The 18,826-nt window shown below is 50.5% G+C and overlaps 1 protein-coding gene across 2 annotated transcripts in view; it reads left to right on the forward strand.

Moving 5' to 3' along the window:
* The window catches only part of nfat5b (nuclear factor of activated T cells 5b), a 373,902-nt gene that overhangs the window by 250,213 nt on the left and 104,863 nt on the right, over positions 1-18,826 (forward strand). For both annotated transcript variants that reach the window (XM_072517959.1, XM_072517958.1), the window contains one exon: positions 14,820-14,875. In XM_072517959.1, the coding sequence (XP_072374060.1) occupies positions 14,820-14,875 (56 nt within the window). The remainder of the gene's footprint in view (positions 1-14,819; positions 14,876-18,826) is intronic.

An 18,826-nucleotide genomic window follows, 5' to 3' on the forward strand; every position in this document is an offset into this window, starting at 1 on the left:
GGATGAAGCGTGGACTTTTATTGTGGAAGAAAAACTGGAATGAGCGGGTTATTAAAAAGAACGTTTGAACAGAGTGGTGGGGCGAATGTGGGGGGCAAAGAGGGGGGTTAAAAAGGGGTGAAAGAGGAGTTTTATGTACTAATCCTGCGATGTGGTAACTTTTCTCTCTCCCACAGGTGGTGATGGGGGGAGGAGGGGAGGTGGAGGAGATGGGGCGTTGGCCATTGGGGGCGGGGCCAAGGGAGAAGCGCGGGCTTGGTTCCCGCGCTATGATAATCATGGCGGGAATAGAGAAGCAGGAAGGAGGGGGCGTCGCACGGTGCGAGCCGAGGTCACGGGGGGAAGCCGAGGTCGGCCAGAGTTTGCTGACTTCTGGGAGCAACATGGGGGGAGTAATTACGCTAGCGGGGGGGGGGGGGGGGGGGAGGGGGGAATTACTGGGTTGCTGCTGCTGGGGAGAGGGGGGAGCTGGTATGGGAGGGGATGGGCGGGGGGGCACCTCCTGGGGGAGATACAGCTGCGTGGGAACCGGGTGAGGAGCTGGAAAAAGGTGATGGCTAATCGACAAGGGGGGGGGGGTAGGAAGCCCCCCAACCCGGCTGATCACGTGGAACGTGAGAGGGCTGAACGGGCCGATAAAGAGGGCACGGATACTCGCACACCTTAAGAAACTTAAGGCAGATGTGGTTATGTTACAGGAAACGCACCTGAAACTGATAGACCAGGTTAGGCTACGCAAAGGATGGGTGGGGCAGGTGTTCCATTCGGGGCTAGATGCGAAAAACAGGGGGGTGGCTATATTAGTGGGGAAGCGGGTAATGTTCGAGGCAAAGACTATAGTGGCGGATAACGGGGGCAGATACGTGATGGTGAGTGGCAAACTACAGGGGGAGACGGTGGTTTTGGTAAACGTATATGCCCCGAACTGGGATGATGCCAATTTTATGAGGCGGATGCTAGGACACATTCCGGACCTAGAGATGGGAAAGCTGATAATGGGGGGAGATTTTAATACGGTGTTGGAACCAGGGCTGGATAGGTCGAAGTCCAGGACTGGAAGGAGGCCGGCAGCAGCCAAGGTACTTAATGATTTTATGGAGCAGATGGGAGGTGTAGACCCGTGGAGATTTAGCAGACCTAGGAGTAAGGAGTTCTCGTTTTTCTCCTATGTCCATAAAGTCTACTCGCGAATAGACTTTTTTGTGCTGGGAAGGGCGTTGATCCCGAAGGTGAGGGGAACGGAGAATACGGCTATAGCCATTTTGGATCACGCTCCACACTGGGTAGACTTGGAGATAGGGGAGGAAACAGGAGGGCGCCCACCCTGGAGAATGGACATGGGACTAATGGCAGATGAGGGTGTGTGTCTAAGGGTGAGGGGGTGCATTGAAAAGTACTTGGAACTCAATGATAATGGGGAGGTCCAGGTGGGAGTGGTCTGGGAGGCGTTGAAGGCGGTGGTTAGAGGGGAGCTGATATCAATAAGGGCACATAAAGGGAAGCAGGAGAGTAAGGAACGGGAGCGGTTGCTGCAAGAACTTTTGAGGGTGGACAGACAATATGCGGAAGCACCGGAGGAGGGACTGTACAGGGAAAGGCAAAGGCTACATGTAGAATTTGACTTGCTGACTACGGGCACTGCAGAGGCACAATGGAGGAAGGCACAGGGTGTACAGTACGAATATGGGGAGAAGGCGAGCAGGTTGCTGGCGCACCAATTGAGGAAAAGGGGAGCAGCGAGGGAAATAGGGGGAGTGAGGGATGAGGAAGGAGAGATGGAGCGGGGAGCGGAGAGAGTGAATGGAGTATTCAAGACATTTTATAAAAAATTATATGAAGCTCAACCCCCGGATGGGAGGGAGAGAATGATGGGCTTTTTGGATCGGCTGGAATTTCCCAAGGTGGAAGAGCAGGAAAGGGTGGGACTGGGAGCACAGATCGAGGTAGATGAAGTGGTGAAAGGAATTAGGAGCATGCAGGCGGGAAAGGCCCCGGGACCGGATGGATTCCCAGTCGAATTCTATAGAAAATATGTGGACTTGCTCGCCCCGGTATTGACGAGGACCTTTAATGAGGCAAAGGAAAGGGGACAACTGCCCCCGACTATGTCTGAAGCAACGATATCGCTTCTCTTAAAGAAGAAAAAGGACCCGCTACAATGCGGGTCCTATAGACCTATTTCCCACCTAAATGTAGATGCCAAGATCCTGGCCAAGGTAATGGCAATGAGAATAGAGGAATGTGTCCCGGGGGTGGTCCACGAGGACCAAACTGGGTTTGTGAAGGGGAGACAACTGAACACGAATATACGGAGGCTGTTAGGGGTAATGATGATGGCCCCACCAGAGGGGGAAACGGAGATAGTAGTGGCGATGGATGCCGAGGAGGTGTTGAGGAGATTTGGTTTTGGAGAGGGGTATGTTAGATGGGTGCAGCTGTTGTATAGGGCCCCAATGGCGAGCGTGGTCACGAATGGACGGGGATCTGCATATTTTCGGCTCCATAGAGGGACAAGGCAGGGATGCCCGCTGTCCCCATTATTGTTTGCACTGGCGATTGAGCCCCTGGCGATAGCGTTGAGGGGTTCCAAGAAGTGGAGGGGAGTACTTGCAGGAGGAGAAGAACACCGGGTATCTTTGTATGCGGACGATTTGCGACTATACGTGGCAGACCCGGCGGAGGGGATGCCAGAAATAATGCGGATACTTGGGGTGTTTGGGGATTTTTCAGGGTATAAATTGAACATGGGGAAAAGTGAGTTGTTTGTGGTGCATCCAGGGGAGCAGAGTAGAGAAATAGAGGACCTACCGTTGAGGAAGGTAACAAGGGACTTTCGTTACCTGGGGATCCAGATAGCTAAGAATTGGGGCACATTGCATAGATTAAATTTAACGCGGTTGGTGGAACAAATGGAGGAGGATTTCAAGAGATGGGATATGGTATCCCTGTCACTGGCAGGGAGGGTGCAGGCGGTTAAGATGGTGGTCCTCCCGAGATTCCTCTTTGTGTTTCAGTGCCTCCCGGTGGTGATCACGAAGGCTTTTTTTAAAAGGATTGAAAAGAGAATCATGGGTTTTGTGTGGGCCGGGAAGACCCCGAGAGTGAGGAAGGGATTCTTACAGCGTAGCAGGGATAAGGGGGGGGGCTGGCACTACCGAGCCTAAGTGAGTATTATTGGGCCGCTAATATTTCAATGGTGAGTAAGTGGATGGGAGAGGAGGAGGGAGCGGCGTGGAAGAGATTAGAGAGGGCGTCCTGTAGGGGGACTAGCCTACAGGCTATGGTGACAGCCCCATTGCCGTTCTCACCGAGGAACTACACCACAAGCCCGGTGGTGGTGGCTACACTGAAGATTTGGGGACAGTGGAGACGGCATAGGGGAAAGACTGGAGCCTTGGGGGGGGGTCCCCGATAAGAAACAACCATAGGTTTGCCCCGGGGGGAATGGATGGGGGATATGGAATGTGGCAAAGAGCAGGAATAACGCAACTGAAAGATCTGTTTGTGGATGGGAAGTTCGCGAGTCTGGGAGCGCTGACCGAGAAATATGGGTTGCCCCAAGGGAATGCATTCAGGTATATGCAACTGAGGGCTTTTGCGAGGCAACAGGTGAGGGAATTCCCGCAGCTCCCGACACAAGAGGTGCAGGACAGCGTGATCTCAAAGACATGGGTGGGGGATGGTAAGGTGTCAGATATATATAGGGAAATGAGGGACGAAGGGGAGACTATGGTAGATGAACTAAAAGGGAAATGGGAAGAAGAGCTGGGGGAGGAGATCGAGGAGGGGCTGTGAGCAGATGCCCTAAGCAGGGTAAACTCGTCGTCCTCGTGTGCCAGGCTAAGCCTGATTCAGTTTAAGGTATTACACAGGGCGCATATGACTGGAGCACGGCTCAGTAAATTTTTTGGGGTGGAGGATAGGTGTGCGAGGTGCTCGAGAAGCCCAGCGAATCATACCCATATGTTTTGGTCATGCCCGGCACTACAGGGGTTTTGGATGGGGGTGACAAAGGTGCTTTCAAAAGTAGTGGGGTTCCGGGTCGAACCAAGCTGGGGGTTGGCTATATTTGGGGTTGCACAAGAGCCGGGAGTGCAGGAGGCGAGAGAGGCCGATGTTTTGGCCTTTGCGTCCCTAGTAGCCCGGCGCAGGATATTGCTAATGTGGAAAGAAGCCAAGCCCCCGGGGGTGGAGACCTGGATAAATGACATGGCGGGGTTTATAAAGCTAGAGCGGATTAAGTTCGTCCTAAGGGGGTCGGCTCAAGGGTTCACCAGGCGGTGGCAACCGTTCGTCGAATACCTCGCAGAAAGATAGATGGAATGGAAAAAAGAAGGCAGCAGCAGCAGCCCAGGATCGGGGGGGGGGGGGGGGGGGGGGGGGGGGGGGGGAGGGGGCGAGTGGGGGGGGAGGAGGAGGGGGGGGAGGGGAGGGGGAGGGGGAGGAGGAGGGGGGAGGGGGAGGGGGGGAGGAGGGGAGGAGGAGGGGGGAGGGGGAGGGGGCGAGGGGGGGGGGCGAGGGGGGGGAGGCGAGGGGGGGGGAGGAGGTGGGGGGGGGGGGGGGAGAGGAGGAACCAGAAGGACTCTCAGGGTTGTTAATATATACTGTATAATATGTATAGGTCGTTGCTACAGATTATTATATATTGGACTGTTAAATTATATTTTTGGAGAGTGTTACTTGTGATAAGGCAGTTGCCAATTAGGGTTAGTTTTCATTTTTGTTATTTATTATTTATTCATTTTTTGTTTATAAAATAGGTCATTGCTATTAGTGTTGTTATAATATTGTGTAAAGGATGCACAATGTACTGTGTTGGTTGACCAAAAATTTTCAATAAAGTATTTATAATAAAAAAAAGAGAATGTTGGCAGCATTGCCCAGGTGCTGGCTGACGAGGCGCAGTCCCAGAGGGAGATGGCACGTCACGCTGCTGTGGCACAGACCCAGAAAGTGGTGTAACAGTCACAGTATGATGTGGCACAGTCCCATCCCCTGTGCTCCATGGCCATGAGCATGCAGACACTGGTCGAGACCAGAGCGGGTTTTCAGGACAGAAAGCGGCAGGTGGCGGGGATTCCTCAGGGAATAACTCCACTCACATCCTGTCCCATGGAGTAGCCCAGGGACTGCATGGCACCCTGGGGGAAGAGGAGGCGATGGGACTCGTGCCGGTGACTCCGCAGGGGTGGTGCCGGGACACCACAGCATCTCAGACTCCCCTCCTCCTGTCCCTAGCCCTCCTGGTGGGCAGCGGGCTGAACAGGGCGGCACCATGACACCTGAACAGCAGCCGGGCCCAATTTCCCCAGAAGATGGCCGCCAAGTCACAGGGCGGGAATCACAGCAGGCTGCCTCTACTCCTGAAGTACTGTCTGGGGATCCACCTAGGCATAGCGTTGGGGCTCGTAAGACCAGAAATTTAGACACCAGTTGAGTTGGCACGGGTGCAGGGCACAGTATAGTGATTGGGGCTAGGGCACATATATGTATATATTTGTTTGTGCAGGGTAGGTGGATCGGCCACGCTAAATTGCCCCTTAATTGTAAAAAAAAAAATTGGATACGCTAAAATTTATTTTTTAAGCATTGTATATATTTGTTCATATTAAACACCTGTTCGGACTGTTACAAGCTGCCTCGGTACTCTGTCAGATGGGTGTGAGGTGTGGGCTGGTCTGGGCTGGCCAAAAATGGGGGGAGAATGGCGGCCGTTGTAGATTGGTCCCCACCACCCCAGGGATTCGATGGTACCGTGTGATGGAATGACCATCTCGCATGCAGGGATCACCCAGGTGGACGGTGGGAAGTGCTACCATGATCAAGAGTCCGTCATTGTCAAATGATGCAGAGCACCAGAGCGTATCCCAGAACAGTTGTCGTCATCCTCCATTCCATGGACCAGACCCGCTGTTATTGCCAACCCAGAGCCCATACCCCCGTAGTGCAGCAGGTATGTATCACGGAGGGGGTTGCCTGGGGGCAGGGGGGAGATACCCTCTGGCCAGTTTTCACGCTCTCTCTCTTTCTTTTTCTCGCTCTCTCTCTCTTCTTCCCCCACCCCCCACCCCAACCAGTCAGTGAACCTGGAGGCGATCAGAGCGTCCCATTCGCGTTGGTCCTGGCGCACACGTCGTGTGGACTCCCATGCCTGCCTGGGACATATGTCGTGCCCATCCTCCCCCTCCCCTGCATCGTCCTCGTCGGACGAGGCATTCATCCGCCTCCTCCAGCACATCGCTTCTCTGTTCCATGATGTTGTGTTGGACGCAGCAGGCCACCACAATGCAAGCGACCTCTTAGCATCACTGGAGAGCCCCTCCAGAGCGGTCCAGGCACCTGAACCGCATCTTCAGGATGCCGAAGCACTGCTCGTACATGCCCCTGGTCGGCGAATGGCTGTCGTTCTAGCAGGTCTCCACGTCGGTCTGTGGCCTTCGGATAAGCGTCATCAGTCATGACCTCAGTGAATAACATTTGTTGCCCAGAAACCAACCCCCCAGCCGTGAATCGTGCCAGGATGAAGTTGTGGTGCTCATTGCCCGGGTATTGGGCGCAGTTGTTCATGATGCACGTTGATGGTCACATATCACCCCCTGGACCCGGGGCATGGCAATGAACCCCACTGCCCTGGAATCCTGGTGGGCTTGGTCCACATTGAATTGGATATATTGTGCCGATTGGGCATATAAGGCCTCCGTGATGGCGCAGTTGCACCTGTGCACCTAGCTCTGTGAGATCTCGGACAGGTCCACACTCAGTGCCTTCAAGGACCCCGTGGCATTAACTTTCTGGGTGGCCATCACCTTGGAGGCCACCAGGAGCGGATGTCCTCCCCCTCTCCCCCATGGTGTCAGGTGCACCAGATTTTGCAGATATGTCACACTGTCCTCCTGCTGGGCCGTAGTCTTTGGCATGCCCGGTCCGGCAGGTCCTCTAATGGCAGGCATTGCCGGTATATGCGGCGCCTCCTTTGCACCTCCTCGGCCTGTTGGGCAGCTGGCTCTCCATCTTCAGCGTCTGCTTCTCCATCTTCAGCGTCTGCCTCCTGTTCCGCTGCTGCACGCACCGCTGCTGCATGCACTGTGGCTGCAGCTTCTTCCTCCTCCTCGAGCAGCTCCAGCTCGTACAGCCACAGGGCATCCCCCAGGGCTGCGCTGCCCAGCAAGAAGACCACCATTGCTGGTTGAATTCTAATGTCCCTCGGCTGCAGGGGTGAAAGGCCTACATGTTAGCATGGTGCATACCCTCATGCTTAAACAGGTCCAACGGGCTACATGGTGCCCCTGTTTGGCCTTGCAGACTCTGCCCCTACATGTTTTCCCATCCCCCTCCTCTCATGCCCTCACTCCTGGGTTACTGTGGGCATTGCCCTGGAACGGCTGTCTGATGCCCTGCTGGTGGGTGGCGGCCAGGTTGGGGTGTTTTGGGGGGGGGGGGGGTGGCGATGGCGATGGCGATGGCAGAGGGTGGGTGTGGGCACTCATACGGCCAGTGTCACTCTGCAGAACCAAGGCCAAGGTGGATGGTCAATGGGATGCACAGCAAGATGACTGCCTTGCAGACCGCGGCACTGGCGGACTGTGTCCTACCTCCTCTCTCTCCCTCATCAGCCACTGCGCTGGTTTCACGATATTTAAAAGCACAAGTGAATTTTGCCATCGGGAATTCGCCCCAATGAAGGTGGAGAATCAAGGAGGCCCCGGAGAATACGAGGTCAGGCCCACTAATTTTATGCCAATGTTCTGGAATGCATTGATGCCACTGTCGAGGCGACGGAGAATTGCGATTTGGTGTGAAATCGCCGCCCACAACGATTTTGGCGTCGGAACCGATTCTCTGCCCAATCGCGATTTCTGCCGTTGGCTGACTGAAAATCCCATCCTATAATTTTTATGTTTTTGTTCAGAGACATGGATGGACTGAGTCACAGGACTGCCAAGTAACTTTTAACATCAGAAGCGAGAGCACAGCGCGGCCGGAGAAGGCCGGGAGAGGCTTCTAGCGAGCCTTCAGACAGACTCCGCGCCTCGTGGGATTCTCTGAAGTCCCACAAAACATCAGAATCAGAACTTCACCCCAAATGGGCGTGACCAAACGGCGCTCCCAGAAGTAGGTCATAAACCTACTTACAAACTACTCACGGCATCCCCAGGGAGGCTGTAACCGGGTGCCGATCAGTGCTAGTCACTCAAACGTGGACCAGGTGGAACGGCACCTGGGGTGGGGGGGGGTCTCCCGGGCCATCGGAGAGCCCTGGGTGGTCAGGGTAAGTGCCGGGTGGTTCCCTGACCCTCTCCCTGTAATGCGGGCACCTTGGCATTGTCACCCTGCTGCTGCCAAGGTGGCTGGATGGTACTGCCAAACCAGCAGGGGCTCTGCCTGGGTGCCAGGATGGCGATGCAAGGGTGCCTGAGTGCCAGGGTAACACTGCTAGGGGGTGAGGGGGGCCATGTCCATAAAATGAGGGTGGAGGGAGGAATTGGATGATGGGGGAGTGCAGGGCAAATAAATAGGGACTTATGGGAGGCAGGAGGGGTGATGGGTGGGGGTCTTGGAAGGAGGTGGTGCTGTCAGGGCGCTTGAGGGGCCTGAATAGGGGCGACCCCCAGGAACTTCATAGTGGGGTGTCCTCGCATGGGGTGTGGGATAGTGTCCATGTGTGTGGGCGTGACATTGCCCATGGGTAGGGGGTATGGGGGACCCACAAGGTCACTTAGAGATCGGGGCACCCTTTCAAAACGGCGACCCAATCTCTGATTTCAGCTTCCCAGTGCTTAAAAAAAATTCTAAGTGGGGCTAAACCGGTGTAAAACTCCACAGGGCCCAAAAAAAGTGACCAAGTGTCATTGGAATAGTGGTGGGGAACCCACCGGCAGAGCTGACGGGAAACTCCCTGAAAACCCGCCACAAATTAACTTAATTTTGGGGGGGAGAATCACGCCCTCTATCTTCACTGATGTACACAGATTTTAACGATAACACAACTTAGAAAATATCTTAAATTTTAATGTTCTCAGTAAGTACACAGACCATGTAAACCAATAAGCTGACTGGTCAGTCACACCCACTCTGAAACCAAGTAGCAGGCACCGCCCAATACAACTTCTGTGGGTTTCTCATCAAATCCCACACCAAAAGGCTTATCACACTGTGAGCCAACAGGTCTCACCAGAACTCTGATTTCCACACAAGTGTTTCCAAACTCCACTCTCAAAAAAACATGTCTCAGAATCTTCTCCCAAACAACACTTTCTCTTTGATGCGTTCACCAAGGATCAACTTCCAGGATTTCAATCTCTCCTTTTGAGCATTGCTTTACCTTGCATTCAAGATTCCACACCGCCTCGCAGTTACCCAGCCATGCTAACAGAACATACCTTAATACAGCCTCTGAAACAGTAATCACCAACGTTAGGATTACTTCAGATAACAGACGACTCACTAGCCAACTTCACAAGGTCTACACCTTTCAACTCTTGTCTTTAATTGGGAGCCTTTCTCTGTCCCTGTCTTTAACTTCAGTGAACAGTACCTTTTTCAGATTCCAGGTCTCTGACTGTTTCACTTCAGTCTTCCTGGAACTTCTTTCATTCTCTGGTTTCTAAAATTATAAGTTCTTTATCGTCTAGGACCTGCTTTCTGCCCTTCACTCCACTGTCCTGCCCCCCTCTGTAATTTTCCATGAGAGCTTCTTCACAGGTACATGGTTCCAAACTGAACTACGAGTGCTTACTTTCCCGTGTGGGCCCCTGGCTGCTAAGCAACAGCCAAGTCTTTCTTTAACCTGCTTGTGTTTATAAACCCTATGCAGGCACAGTTTGAAATGAAACTAAAACCCACTGACATGCAGGCACCTTTGTTTAACATTGCTAACTGAGGTTTTAACCCTTACAGAAAATGAAATTTACTTAAAGCTATATCTTGTTTCTTATACCCACAAATACAAATATTGATGACTTAAAATGATCTGTTTCCTAAAAGAATAAAGATTGGTCGCTGTTTTATTCATAGCAGTGAATCACTAATGAATCCAGTCTACAATTTATTACTATTTGCCCCATAACACTGATGTTACCGGTAGACTTTCTCCATAAACTACCAATCTTTAGCAAGGGTTTCACACATTTATGGAGAGGGTCTAATAATCAATTAACTGGGAGAAGAGTTGATCATCTTTTATATGATAATTCCTATGTATCTGCTCAACTGGATTCAAAGATGTTTCTTGCTCAGAAAAAATATTGATTTCTGTTTTCAAAGAGATTTGTGTACCAGTTCCATGTGAAGTGGACAAACTAAAATTTTAACTTTAAATCCAGATGATGGGTGGAAGTGTTTAACATCATAGTTAATTAATCATTTCCAGAAAAACACCTACATTATGCCTTCATAGTCATAGATGTTTACAGCACAGAAACAGGCCCTTCGGCCCAGCTTGTCAATGCCCAGTTTCTATCACTAAGCTAGTCCCTCTTGCCCACAATTAGCCCATATCTCTCTCTACCCACCCTGCCCATGTAGCTGTCCAACTTTTTTTAAAGGAAAAAACTGTACCCGCCTCCACCACCGCCTCTGGCAGCCTGTTCCAGATGCTCACCACCATCTCTGTGAAAACATTTCTCCTCTGGTCTCTTTTGTATCTCTCCCCTCTCACCTTAAACCTATGCCCCCTAGTTCTAGATTCCTCTACCTTTGGGAAAAAATGTTGACCATCTACCTTCTCTATGCTCCTCATTATTTTATAGACCTTTATAGGATCACCCCTAAGCCTCCTACACTCCAGGGAAAAAAGTCCCCGCCTCGCCTTATAACTCAGACCATCAAGTCCTGGTAGCATCCTCATAAATCTCTTCTGAATTCTTTCTAGTTTAACATTATCCTTCCTATAATAGGGTGACCAGAACTGAACACAGTATTCCATGTGTGGTCTTACCAATGTCTTGTACAACTTCAACCAACAAGACGTCCCAACTCCTGTATTCAATAGAATGCCTTCTTCACCACCCTGTCCACCTGCAACTCCACCTTCAAGGAGCTATGAACCTGTACCCCTAGATGTCTTTATTCTGTAACTCTCCCCAACTCCCTACCATTAAGTGAGTAGGTCCTGCCCTGATTTGATCTACCAAAATGCATCACCTCACATTTATCCAAATTAAACTCCATAACAACTTATCACATATAAACAATTATGTGCATGCAATAAGATGTTACAAAGGTACAGGGACTGCATAGACAAACACACAAACCATTCGAGGTGTGAAACTTCTGAACAGAATAGTTCATGTTTTTTTGTGGTATTTGTTGAAGAAGGAAATGTTGACAAAGGAAACAGGACAAACTATGCTTTTTTTTCTTCAAATAGTGTCATGTGATCTTCAAAGTCCTGAAAAACTGGAACAGAGACACAGCCTAAATTTAATGTTTTGTTTTGAAGGATGGCATCTCCAACAATCTAGTACTCATTTGCTACTGAAGCACTAGCCTAAAATATGAGCTGCTATAGGTTCAAATCCACGACCTTCTGAACAGGAAGAGCTACGAAACCTGATACACAGACATAATTTTTAAGAGCCTGTGGGGCAGGCAGGTGGCCTCAAATAGGAAGAAAATCCCATTAGGCCACACCACACAGGAAGAAAATTCCATTGAGCCACCTCAATTACATGTTCCCACTTCTTCAAGATTCTGCAGGAGATGGGAGTGATGCTGGATCTAGTTACGAACTTTGACGGCTTAATTAAGGGAAGTGTTCCAATTCCATCTGGGTTTTTCAGCTGGTGTACAGAGTAATTGTAGAGTCAGGAGAGCGACCTTGAAATGGTGGCAGCTGCCCAGTGGCCTCCAGGTAGCTATAAGAATTAAGGCTCCATTCAGTGGGGAAAGTGATTTGCTAATTAAGAGCTGCAACCCTGGAGGTGCTTGTTACAGTCGGACATTTTCCCCCTCCTGTCCGAAGGGCCTAACTCTTTTTGCCCTTCTTAAAGCCCACATTTGTGGCTAGCGAATGGGGATGCTCTCACATCTTACTACACACTTCAGCAATTTCTGTCTCTGATAGTGGAACTGAGGATCTTGTAGTAATATACAAGTAAAGTAAAGTGCTGGAAATACTCAACAAAAATGGTGTGGAGATATGGGGCGAAATTCTCCGGTATCAGCGCGATGTCTGCCGACCGGCGCCCAAAACGGCGCAAATCAGTCGGGCATCGCGCCGCCCCAAAGGTGCGGAATCCTCCGCATCTTGGGGGGCCGAGTCCCAACCTTGAGGGGCTAGGCCCGCGCCGGACTAATTTCCACCCCGCCAGCTGGCGGAAAAGGCCTTTGGTGCCCCGCCAGCTGGCGCGGAAATGACATCTCCGGGCGGCGCATGCGCGGGAGCAGTAGCGGCCGCTCACGGCATCCTCGCGCATGCGCTGTGGAGGGAGTCTCTTCCGCGTCCGCCTTGGTGGAGACCATGGCGAAGGCGGAAGGAAAAGAGTGCCCCCACGGCACAGGCCCGCCCGCGGATCGGTGGGCCCCGGCGGGCCAGGCCACCGTGGGGCCACCCCCCGGGGCCAGATCGCCCCGCCCCGCCCCAGGACCCTGGAGCCCGCCCGCGCCGCCTTGTCCTGCTGGTAAGGTAGGTGGTTCAATCCACGCCGGCGGGACAGGCATCCTAGCAGCGGGACTTCGGTCCATCCGGGCCGGAGATTCGCGGGGGGGGGGGGGGGCCCGCCAGCCGGCGCGGCGCGATTCCCGCCCCCGCCGAATCTCCGGTGCCGGAGAATTTGGCAACCGGCGGGGGCGGGATTCACGCCAGCCCCAGGCGATTCTCCGACCCGCGGGGGGTCGGAGAATCTCGCCCATGATCTTTCATCACAACTGGGAAAAGTTAGAAATGTGATAGCTTTTAAAGAGGTGGAATAGAGGAGGGTGGAAAACAGCAGACGGCAAATAGGATGGGAGATATTAATAAAATAATTGGTGGAAATAGTGGTTATGGGACTAGTAAAGAAGCAAAGGGTGGGTCCAGATGGGTTGTTAATGGCAGAATAATGAAAAGCTGCCGCTGGAAAACAAAAACAAGAAAGACAAGGTTAGGACTGAAACTTGTGAAGAGAATGAGACAAAATAGGGGAAAAGAGATTGCAGTCTAAAACTGTTGAACTTCGTGTTCTGGACTCAAGGTAATCAAACAAGAGATAAACTCACATGGAAAAAAATCTGGACATTATTCATGTTATATTTGAGACTTTCAAAAGTCCTAGTGGTTAAAATAATTATATTTCTTATGTTACTTAGATTATTTTCACACTAATTTTTCTGAAGCAATTTTATCCCCTCTTTGTTGAAAACATTGATTCACCAAATGTCATGATTCATGTATGAACCTTGACTTGGAATATCAAGAGACCATTTAACTGTGGGGTGCTGATCTCGTTTCTGTTTGTCATCTGACATGTACGCGTGCACAATTCATGTAAGGCTCACGGAAGAGCAAACATGAGCAGGAATTTCATCTTGTCATCCACTCTGCCATTTCAACCAAAATAAATTAGCTCAGCAGAGACAAGAGATTAAACTTGGGACCTACGCAACCAATGACAAAACTACTCATTGGACACGAGTAAACTTCCACAGCCATTTGGGCTGCTTGGTGTTTCTTATTTTAATTTGCCAATATTGGATATGTGGGCAGCACGGTGGTGCAGTGGGTTAGCCCTGCAGCCTCACGGCGCCGAGGTCCCAAGTTCGGTCCCGGCTCTGGGTCACTGTCCTGTGGAGTTTGCACTTTCTCCCCGTGTTTGCGTGGTTTTGCCCCCACAATCCAAAAAATGTGCAGGCTAGGTGGATTGGCCATGATAAATTGCCCTTAGTGTCCAAAATTGCCCTTAGTGTTGGGTGGGGTTACTGGGTTATGGGGATAGGGTGGAGGTGTTGACCTTGGGTAGGGTGCTCTTTCCAAGAGCCGGTGCAGACTCGATGGGCTGAATGGCCTCCTCCTGCACTGTAAATTCTATGATAATCTATGATTGGCCACGCTAAATTGCCCCTTTATTGGATAAAATGAATTAGGTACTCTTAAAAAAAATTTTTTTTTTTAAATATTGGATATGTTGGATTTCTTGGGCAGTATTCACTTTCCCGAGAATAAGACTGCTGTTGAGTTCTATCTCATTGGGCAATAAACTCCAGGATCCCCAGGCCGCATTTGGGGGGTACCCCAAAGATGCGTTAGGGATTCCCTCTTGAAAGTTCCCACATAAGGGTTTACCTGGAAATTGTCCAGAAGGGTTAACTTCCCCATGACAATTGTGCTGGTCTGGGGACCATCCAATAAAGCGATTTAATCTGCTAACTTCAGGTAGCTCTTCCAGTTTTACACAATAGTCACTCTGAAAGTGTTAGAAGGGGAAAAAAGCATTTCTACTTCAGCTGAATTATTTTAAACACCCAGACTGAACCTCGCACGGGGCACCCCACCCCCCAACCCACATGTACAGCCCAACCTAGCTCAAGCAAGGGGTGTGTCCGCCTTTGCTCAGCTCCTGTTACATTTCGTTACTGGAGCCACTGATCACCAGCCCTTCTTCAGTCTTACTGCCTTGAGTCAGGTAGGTTGGGCTATAATGGGCGCTTCTGATTTGCTACTGATTGCCACTCCAAGGAAGTTATGGCCCACTGTGTTTGCATTATAATCCACAGGGTAATTTTAAGAAAATTTATTTGATTTGTTTCTGATCAAAACCTGTGTTACAGAAGCAACATGTCTGCAAAACAAGCCATTGATAGCATGTTTATTAATTTCTAAAAAATGTTCTGATCTTGACTAGATGAGAATAGTCCTTGGAAAGCAGAAGCTGAAATTGACATGGAACTTTTCCATCAGGTGAGTTTAGACACTCTTAAAGCATTTTTTATGTAGAGTAAATTTACACTCTCTATCACAATTGTTTCCTTAATACTTTCTTGTCATACCTATTCCCATTGTATCTTTTCAATATCTTCTGCCTAACTGTCATCATGAACAATATATATCATTGTTTTATTTCTTCACACTACCATCTTCAGGTTAGAATGGCACAGGCCTCTTGGGTTCTCCCAACAGTTGCCTCCTGAGACCAAATAAGATGGTGCCTATAGTTCCTCATCAGACAAAGAAATAATGTCAAATTTGGACTTTAAAAAGTAAAGGTGACATTTGTCTCTCCTGCCCTGCAGTACCCCAACAGTAAATATAGCTGATGCAGCTGCACAGAGTCTGAACAATCACTGGAATGTCAAATTATCTTTTATTGCCTTCACTTCTCTGGTCCACACAATCCTTCTGAAATCTTTTTTTTAAAAACATTTTATTAGGGAATTTATAGTTTTTATAATAATAACATGAACATAGTATACAAGACATTTCTAGCCCTGACACGTTCCTTACACCCCCAACACAGAAACAATAGCCTAACCCTCTCCCCCCTAGATTTCTGCCTTTGCTGACATTTAATTTCCCCCGAAAAAGTTGACAAACTGCTGCCACTCCAGACGAACCCAAACATTGACCCTCTTAGGGCGAACTTTATTTTCTCAAGACTGAGAAACCCAGCCATGTTGCTAACCCAGGTCTCTGATTTTGGGGGCTTCAAGTCCCTCCACATTAACAGTATCCATCTCCAGGCTACCAGAGAGGCAGAGGCCAAAACGTCAGCCTCTCTCGCCCCCTGGACTCCCGGCTTTTCCGACACTCCAAAGGTCGCCACCTCTGGTCATGGCACCACCCTTGTTTTAAGTACCGTGGACATGAAATCTGCGAAACCTTGTCAAAATCCTCTTAAACTTTGAGCATGCCCAAAACATGTGGACATCATTTTCTGGCCCTCCCTCGCACATCTGTCCTCTATCCCAAAAAAACTTGCTCATCCGGGCCACCGTCATGTGTGCCCGGTGGACTACCTTAAATTGTATCAGACTGAGCCTGGCACATGAGCATGTGTTAACCCTGCCTAAGGCATCCGCCCACAAACCCGCCTCCATCTCTCCCCCTAGCTTATCTTCCCACTAATGTGTTAAGTAAGTTGGTTCAACGTTGACTGCAACTGGATGCAGTGAAACTTGAAACAGGCTTCTGACACAGGAGATGGTCCAACACTGTTTTATTGAACTTCCTGATTGCTGTACATAGTCTGCTGTGAGTTGACACTCTATCAATCTAACTGATAACCTCCTACTGGCTTGACCAGACTAACACTCTACCTGATGGTGATAGTGCTCACAGGCTTGTGCACTCTTACTATCTCAGTAGCTGTGTCCTGTAGAGAGAGAGAGAGAGTCTTAATGCCCTGTGTGCCTTATAGTGGTGGTGTCCTGTCTGGTGATTGGTTGTTATGTTTCGTGTGTGTTCATTGGTTATCCTGTGTGTCAATCACTGCCTGTCTGCATCTCATTATATACATGAGTGGATATTATGACATCTCCCCTTTTTGAAGTAAATTTTGTAACGAGGCGATATATATACATGCATGATTATATACAAGTGGTGAGTGAATGAATATATGTACATGGGAAGGTGTCTACACCTTCCAGAGCAAATACAGAGCAAACTGAACAAAATTTACAAGATTTAAGTCTGTAGATTCAGTCTTTGTGGCGGGTGACAAATTCTTGTCGATCGCCTCAGAGGTGGAGGGGGGGACGCCGGTACTTGGACTGGCGGGATTGCTGCCATGTCAGTGGCCTCATGGAGAGGCGGGATCGCTGCCAGATCAGTGGCCTCGTGTTGCGAGATGTCCGGAGGAAGCATGATGACATGCGGAGAAGTGCGGCCAAGCGGTGGGCAGGGAACCTTTCGTAGGGCCCTCCTGTTGCGCCGTAGAATGGAGCCATGAGCCATTTGGACAACGAAAGATCTGGGGGCAGCCTGCCTGACGACAATAGCTGTGGCTGACCCACCTCCCTCAGGCAACTGGACGCGAACAACATCGTCTGGAGCCAGCGCAGGTAGATCCTTGGCATGAGCATCATACGTGATCTTCTGCTGGTCCCTGGATCGCTACACTTTCTGCAGCACCGTGAGGTGGTCAAGGTCTGGAACATGGATGGCTGGAACAGTCGTCCTTAGGTTACGGTTCATGAGCAGCTGCGCCGAAAACAAACCAGTCGACAAAGGGATTGCCCTGTATGCCAACAGCGCCAATTTTAAGTCCGAGGCTGAGTCTGCAGCCTTGTACAGCAACCGCTTGACAATATGGACCCCTTTTTCGGCCTTCCCCTTTGATTGCGGGTAATGGGGACTGGATGTGATGTGACTGAAGTGGTAGGATCGTGCAAAGTCGGACCACTCTTGGCTGTAGAAACATGGGCCGTTGTCACACATTACTGTGAGTGGTATGCCGTGCCTGGCAAACGCCTCTTTGCAGGCTTTAATCACTGACTTCGACGTGAGGTCCGACAGTTTCACCACTTCCGGGTAGCTGGAGAAGTAGTCGACCAAGAGCACGTAATCACGCCCATTTGCGTGAAAGTGGTCTATCCCCACCTTGGACCACCGAGAAGTCACGATCTCGTGCTGTTGCAGTGTTTCCTTGGGCTGAGCTGGTTGAAACTTCTGGCATGTTGTGCAGTTGAGGACCGTGTTGGCAATGTCCTGGCTGATGCCAGGCCAGTAGACTGCCTGCTGAGCTCTGCGTCGACATTTGGCAACCCTGAGGTGACCCTCATGAATCTGTCTGAGCACCATGGTTTGCATGCTTTGGGGAATGACGATTCTATCTCGTTTAAGAAGGATCCCCTCGACAATCGTTAACTCGTCCTTAACGTTGAAGAACTGGGGGCACTGCCCCTTTTGCCAGCCATGGGCAAGGTGTTGCATCACACGCTGCAGGAGAGGATCTTTGGCAGTTTCTTCGCATATCTGTACAACTTGTTCATCAGTGGCTGGGAGGTTGCTGGCACACACCTGCACCTGTGCCTCGATGTGGCAAATGAAGTCGCCCGGTTCACACGGCATGGTGATGGATCGGGATAGGGCATCCGCGACGATCAGCACCTTGCCCGGTGTATAGACGAGTTCAAAGTCATACCGGTGGAGACGAAGAAGAATTCGCTGCAGCCGAGGTGTCATGTCATTTAAATCCTTCTGGATTATGTGGACAAAAGGCCTGTGGTCTGTTTCCACCGTGAACTTCGGCAGACCGTATACGTAGTCATGAAACTTGACTATTCCTGTCAGGAGACCAAACACTCCTTTTCGATCTGGGACTACCATTGTTCGGTCGGAGTCATGGCCCTGGAGGCATATGCCACTGGAGCCCAGGACGAGGAATTGTCTCACTGGAGGAGCACCGCCCCAATGCCGTCCTGGCTTGCATCTGTGGATATCTTGGTATCCTTGGTTGGGTCAAAGAACGCCAGTACTGGGGCTGTGGTAGCTTCGCCTTCAGCTCAAGCCACTCCGCTTGATGTGCGGGAAGCCACTGGAACACTGTCGACTTTTTAACGAGATGCCGGAGGGCCGTGATGTGGGATGCCATGTTGGGAATGAATTTTCTGAGAAAATTTACCATCCCGAGGAAGCGGAGGACTGTCTTTTTGTCCTCTGGTGTCTTCATGGTATTGATTGCCAGCACCTTGTTGGCGTCAGGTTGCACACCTTGCTGTGAAATGTGGTCACCTAAAAACTTGATAGCAGACCTCCCAAACAAACATTTGGCCCTGTTGAGCTGGAGGCCATTTTCATGAATCCTCTGGAAAACCTGTTTGAGACGAGCAATGTGATCCTCTGGCGTCGTGGACCAGATGATCACGTCGTCCACATAAACTCGCACCCCCTCGATGCCCTCCATCATTTGCT

The sequence above is a fragment of the Scyliorhinus torazame genome, chromosome 10, assembly GCF_047496885.1.
Source record: "Scyliorhinus torazame isolate Kashiwa2021f chromosome 10, sScyTor2.1, whole genome shotgun sequence".
Lineage (NCBI taxonomy): Eukaryota > Metazoa > Chordata > Chondrichthyes > Carcharhiniformes > Scyliorhinidae > Scyliorhinus > Scyliorhinus torazame.